Genomic DNA, 6194 nt, shown 5'->3' with positions numbered 1-6194 from the left:
AATTTCTATGTACCATTTAAATGAATTTAACCTCATAAACATATTCAATCGGTTTGATGAGATTTAATAAATATGTAATGATAAAATTGTAAGTTTCACGTTTATCAAATTTTAAAATATTATCCTACTTCATAGGCAAACAAACTCTTTTTTCAAACTTACAAATACAACCATAGTTTTAGGTGTAAATAATTTACATTCAAATAATCGTATGATTAAACTAATATTTGTAATATATTTTGAATTAAAATAAAATAATCCCCACGAAACTTGTATATAATAAGACTTAAATTAAAGTAAAATTTTAAAAAATTCACACCTAATTTGCACAAAATAAAATTTCAAATTTCTTGATATTTAGCCTTAGGATTAAGCAAAAGTTACGCAATTAGAAAATGCAAAAATTACCACTACCTAGGGGCTGACCCCATAAAATGGATTTTTTTTATTCAAACCCTTTAAAACTTTTAAAATTTTAAATTAGTAAATGTAAAATTACTCTTTAACTCCTTAAAAATGATAAGATTTTGATTTAATCCTTTAAAAATTATAAAAATATAAACTATTCAATGATAAAAATTATATTTTTATTATCGTAAAAATTAAAATTTAATTTCCACAATTTTAACATCAAAATTTACTTCTATTTGTTCTAGTCTTTCTTTATTCAGTTTCCACAGGTTAGTTCCACTTTCTTACTCAATCAAAGACGCTTAAAAAGTAAAACCGTAACTACCACGCTGGGGAAACTACCAAGCTCTCGAAAATCGAGAGTTTAACAGCAGGGGCCACGTGGTCGGCACGGTAAATTTTCTTATTTATGTCGTTTGTAAATATCAGTTAGAAAATGTTTAATTAAGTTACTGATATAGTGTGGTAAAAAACTTATATTGATTAACCCTTTGATAAAAATTAATAATTTTTTTATATTTTATATTCATTTTATAGTTTATGTTCAGAGTTTATAACTGTCCATTTCAACAATGTTGTTTTTAAAATTTAAATCTATATTCTGTTATTAAAAATGTAATGTATCGTTTATTAATTTATTTAATGGTAAGTGAATATTGTACGTGGTTCTAGAATCATTAAAAAATATTTATGGTGTTACGTAGTTGAACATGAAACGCGTGGGATATGGATACTGACATTTTTCTACTTTCACATTTGAAGGTTTGAAAAGAAGGGAATCAAAATCTATATAAGAAAGTGAAATATAATAGGATGTGTTCCACTCGTACTTTGTCCCAATTGGTCGACATAAATACCTTCAACTACATAGCCTGATCAAATCCAAATTTTTATCTAAATAATAAAAATATATACATTTTTATCTAAAAATATTTCTAATATTAAATAAAATGCATTTTATGAAGTCATAAATTTTGTTGGCGGCGAGATAAAATTATAAAATTTAAGAGGGCAAAAGTTAAATTTTTTATATTAAAAATGCTTAAATTAAATTTGTAATTTTTCAAAAGGGTTAAAATTATAATTTTTGTATTTAATCTAAGGTTAAAAAGGTCAAAATTGAATCTTTCAATTTCAGGGAAGGGCTAACAAGTAATTTGCTCATTTAGCTAAGAGGCCACGGCCACTACCTGCCCATTTTGGCTATGCCCTTGATTTCATGGTAGGTGTTACTTACACGGAATTGACAAATGTGATTTTGGACTTAGAAACTTTAAACTCTTAATGCCTTGTTTGGTTGGGTGTAATGGATTAGCCATTACACCCCTATTCCGTGGCCCCACTCAATATGCCACACCATGTTTGGTTGGGTGTAATGGATTAGCCATTACACCCCTAATCCGTGGCCCCACTGAATACCCTGTTTGGTTCGCTGCATTGCCCTAATGCGGGCCTATTACGTTGCGGACGGATTCGACTTTTCTCTGCTTTAGCGCCGATTTGCTATTACGTTCCAAAATCAAAGATTGCCTAATCAGTCTCCCTTTTACCCTCCCAAGCCGAAATCGATTCTCCACCCCACCCCACCCTCTCCCTCCCAACATCAACAGAAGCTGCCAGCGAATCAAACCTCCAGTTCCCTTCTCGCCGAAGATCTCCTGTCCTCCGACGACAATGGTTGCAGCCAAGAAGACCGTAAAAACCCTTTTACTCGTTTTCTCTTCTTTTTTTTTTTTGAATATTTAACCTAAATTTTCTGAAAACATGCTAATTCATTTTTATGTTGTTCATGATGGTATTTTGATGTAGAAGAAGACCCATGAGAGCATTAACAACAGATTGGCTCTCGTTATGGAAAGTGGGAAATACACTTTGGGTTACAAAACTGTTGTCAAATCTCTCAGAAGCTCCAAAGGTATTCCATTGTTTCTTTAAAATTGAACTTATTCCTCTCCCATATTGAAATGTCGAGCAATCTGGTTGTTGTTTTGAACATCTCTGTCACTTGTAGTTTGTTTTGTTATATGAAAAATGATGGGTTTGATTTCTTGTTTTGAATAGTAAACTAAAAGTGAATGAATTCCATTTTGGGAGATAGTGTTTAAACAGATTTTGTTTGAAAATCGATTTTTGCCTTTGTGTTGCTAATATAATGTTGATTGAGCATTGGAAGACATGTATACTTATTTTGTTGTGTGTTGTAGGTAAGTTGATTATTATTGCCAACAACTGCCCTCCTCTTAGGAAGTCGGAGATCGAGTATTATGCCATGTTGTGCAAAGTTGGAGTTCACCACTACAATGGAAGTATGTTCCTTAACCTATCATTATAATTATTTAGAACCAATGTTTACTTTTCATGTCACATTGAATCGAAATCCATTTTACGATCCCTTCCCTTGCCCTTTCAATTCTTTAGTTTTAGTTATTTTTGAAAAGCTAGATAGAATTGCTTTTTCTAGTGCTGCTGATGGAAATGGTAGAAGGAACGTCTAATCTGTATGTCACTCAGAAGCCATTTGATGAATTTATTGATATGGACGATATTTTTTTTAATTGGTAATACTGTATCTTGATGGAAGCTAACTGTTATTCTAGTTTTCACATGTAAATTGTGATTGTGGTTTGCTCAACTTAGAAGGATTGCTGAACTTCAAGTAATATAGTTTGTTCAATAATGTTGTTCGTTTTAAATTAGTTGTTGGAATTTTCTGTTTTCATTTTCATTTTACCCCTGTTGTCTAGGCTGAAAATGATGCTGTAGGCCAAGAACTTCAGAAACAACTGGAGGCTGCTGGTACCTTTCCCGCATCCTTTTTACATTCTTTTTTATGTAGACTTGTCTTAGGTGTGATTTGCTTTTCCAAGTCCTTGAAAAGTTATATTCCCCGAATCCATATATGCATTAAGTAGTAGTGTTGTAGCAAACATAAGCATCTTCCATCTTCTTATAGATAAATAAGAGAGTGAGTTAGGCTGCTCAATTTCAACATATGTTTGACCAGTGGCTAAGTTTGCTTTGATTCTGGCATTTGTGTTGTATGCAAGACATAGGATGTTTGTTTCATCTCTCATTCTTTTAAACTTTCAGTTCATTTTGATCTACTAATATATGTGTTGTTTGGCCAAATTCAGCTATTAGACTTTGTACTTTGCTTAAGTTGTGGATTTAGTACATGTACTTTTTCGAATTCTGAAATTGTAGTCTTAACAGCAATTAAATCTGTTTGGTTAAATTCTACTATTAGCCCTTTATTATGCTTAAAAGTTGTAGATTTAGTCCATGTTATCTGACAGGAACATTTTTAGTCATTTCATTTTTCAAGTTTCAAAATTTCAATCTTAAAGCAAATGACAGTCATTAAATCTATTAAGTGGTTTTCTTTATTTTGAATAATATGTTAAAATAGCAAGCTGACATGGCATTTGTAATGCAATAATCTATTTGCCGCTTCAAAATTTTAAAATAGCAAATCAAAGTACAGGGACTAATAGCAGATTTTAACCTATGTTGTTTTTTTACCTAGAGAAATTAAGCTCCCCAGTTTAAAGTTCTAACTATCTGTATGTTATTTCCTTACCAGTGAAGGAACTGAAACAGGTTCAGGAGTTATTCAGTCAAGCAGCAGATAATTGTCTCAACTTGAAGAAACCAGATTGAATTCATTTCCTTGAACAATCCCTCCTTCCATGTTTAATTTTATTGTCTTTATATTCGTTTAATCCTAGGATTCTAAAGGTTTATTTATGTACTTAAAAAGTTAGTACAAAATGTTCCATTTGGGCTTCTGATTCTCTGCACTAGAATTCAATCAAATTACTCTTTTATGTTTGTAAAAAAACCATGTTTGCTGTTCCAATAGCAGTGTCAGTGTGCATCTAACAATTCAAATCATATTCATTTGCAAAGAATAGAATCTGAATCAGTCACACATACAACAACAATCACAACAATCACAATTGTAGTCTTAACATTTTAGCCGTCGGAAATTACTTTGAATTTTTGTTATAAGAATATTGATTATTAAGAATATTGATTATTAAGAATTTTATTAAATTATATATTTTAATTAAAATATATTTAATAATAATTATGTTAAGTTATATTTTATAGTATCATATATTATGATTTTCGTAAATTAATAAAATAATTGCATTTTTAAGGGAAAAATGGAGTGATAATTTTTACGACCACCAATATACTCAGACAATAACTATCATTATTATTCAGAGGTTCAAACTACATTATGATTCTTTAACAGTAAGATAGAAATGTTGATGCTTATTTTAGTACCAAGTCATATGGGGCATATGGCTCAATTATTGGATCTTTGATGAAAATAATATTGCTCACTGCTGAACTCCCTTTTGAACATATCAATTCAAAGGCTTAGCAATTATAATGTCTTAGATAGAGTTCGTTGACATATTATTTTCCTTACATGCATACATAGTGGGTATTCTTCATTTGAGGAGGCTGCCACCTTGTTGGGGGAAAAATCCAGGCCATTGGCGATAAAATCAGTAGGAGTATTGCCTCCGAGGTGGTAGTTCAGCAGAAGTCAGAAGAGAATATGGAAGAGAAAGCTTCAAATTTATATTCAGCCTTATGGTCAATTGAAGGTTTAACCGACGATCAGCGGTATGATGCTTTGAGTAAAATTCCCGATCATCCAAATCAAATGATCATTTTCTTTAGTTTACCTTCTGTTGCCCGATTGGAATGGGTCAGAAGATTTCTTTCTCACCATTAAATATCAATGTTCAAACTTTTTGATGTTGTAAAACTATATAACATATGGATTATGATGTACAATTTCATTTTCATCTAACTTTTTCTTAGTATAAGTTAATTATGTTTATGCAGAAAATAATTCTCAAGTTATATTTTTATTTTTATAAATTCATAAGAACATTTTATGAAATTATATTTAATAATAATTATTTTAAATTGTATTAAATCATATATTTTAATTAAAATATATTTAATATTAATTATTTCAAATTTTCATTTATCATATATTATGATTTGAGTAAATTCATATAAGAAAATGAATTATTAAGAATTTTATTAAATTATATACCAAAATTATAATGTATTTAATAATAATTATGTTTAAATATGATTAAATTATTTATTATTGATATTAATAATCTTATTAAAATTTAAATAACAATAACAAATTTCTGCTAATTATAAAAATTTTATTAAATTATATATTTTAATTAAAATATATTTAGTAATAATTATGTTTAAATATGATTAAAATATTTATTACTGATAATAATAATCTTATTAAAATTTAAATAACATTAACAATAATCATTTACCAAAACAATTTTCTGCTAATTATAAGAATTTTATTAAATTATATATTTTAATTAAAATATATTTAATTATAATTATGTTTAAATATGATTAAAATATTTATTACTGATAATAATAATCTTATTAAAATTTAAATAACAATAACAATAATCATTTACCAAAACAATTTTATGCTAAGGGTATTCTAGTCATTTTAGTTTTTTCCATTATGCTATTACACCTCTATTCCATTCAACCAAACACAAGATTACTATTACGCCTCTATTCCATTACATTCAACCAAACAGTGGATTAGCTATTACACCTCTAATCCAATACACCTCTAATACCAATACACCTCTAATCCAATACACCTCTAATCCAATACAACGAACCAAACGCACCCTTGGTTTATTGTATTGCCCTAATACGGGCCTATTACGTTGCGGATAGATTCGACATTTTCTCTGCTTCAG

At 29.0% G+C, this 6194-nt stretch overlaps 1 protein-coding gene across 2 annotated transcripts; it reads left to right on the top strand.

The window, feature by feature from the left end:
• The first annotated feature begins 1714 nt into the window (after window positions 1-1714).
• LOC107914809 (60S ribosomal protein L30) lies at window positions 1715-4199 on the top strand. Of its 2 annotated transcripts, XM_041094421.1 has the most exons (5): window positions 1715-2106; window positions 2221-2326; window positions 2616-2717; window positions 3156-3207; window positions 3995-4199. In XM_041094421.1, exons 1-4 carry the CDS (start codon window positions 2086-2088, stop codon window positions 3158-3160), a joined length of 234 nt encoding a protein of 77 aa, XP_040950355.1. In that variant the 5' UTR covers window positions 1715-2085; the 3' UTR covers window positions 3161-3207; window positions 3995-4199. The 2 variants fall into 2 exon arrangements, with proteins under 2 accessions (XP_040950355.1, XP_040950354.1); XM_041094420.1 differs by lacking the exon at window positions 3156-3207.
• Window positions 4200-6194: the final 1995 nt, after the last annotated feature.

The sequence above is a fragment of the Gossypium hirsutum genome, chromosome D05 (assembly GCF_007990345.1).
Source record: "Gossypium hirsutum isolate 1008001.06 chromosome D05, Gossypium_hirsutum_v2.1, whole genome shotgun sequence".
Lineage (NCBI taxonomy): Eukaryota > Viridiplantae > Streptophyta > Magnoliopsida > Malvales > Malvaceae > Gossypium > Gossypium hirsutum.
Note: the sequence above shows the minus strand (reverse complement) of the source record. Positions and strands in the feature narration are given on the sequence as shown.

What these genes read in the sequence shown, in the direction of transcription:
- LOC107914809 (XM_041094420.1), top strand. Translation starts at nt 2,086, where the DNA reads ATGGTTGCAGCCAAGAAGACC. An exon ending in ATCTCTCAGAAGCTCCAAAG is followed by an intron (nt 2,327 to 2,615) that starts GTATTCCATTGT and finishes TGTGTGTTGTAG; the next exon opens with GTAAGTTGATTATTATTGCC. An exon ending in AGTTCACCACTACAATGGAA is followed by an intron (nt 2,718 to 3,994) that starts GTATGTTCCTTA and finishes TTTCCTTACCAG; the next exon opens with TGAAGGAACTGAAACAGGTT.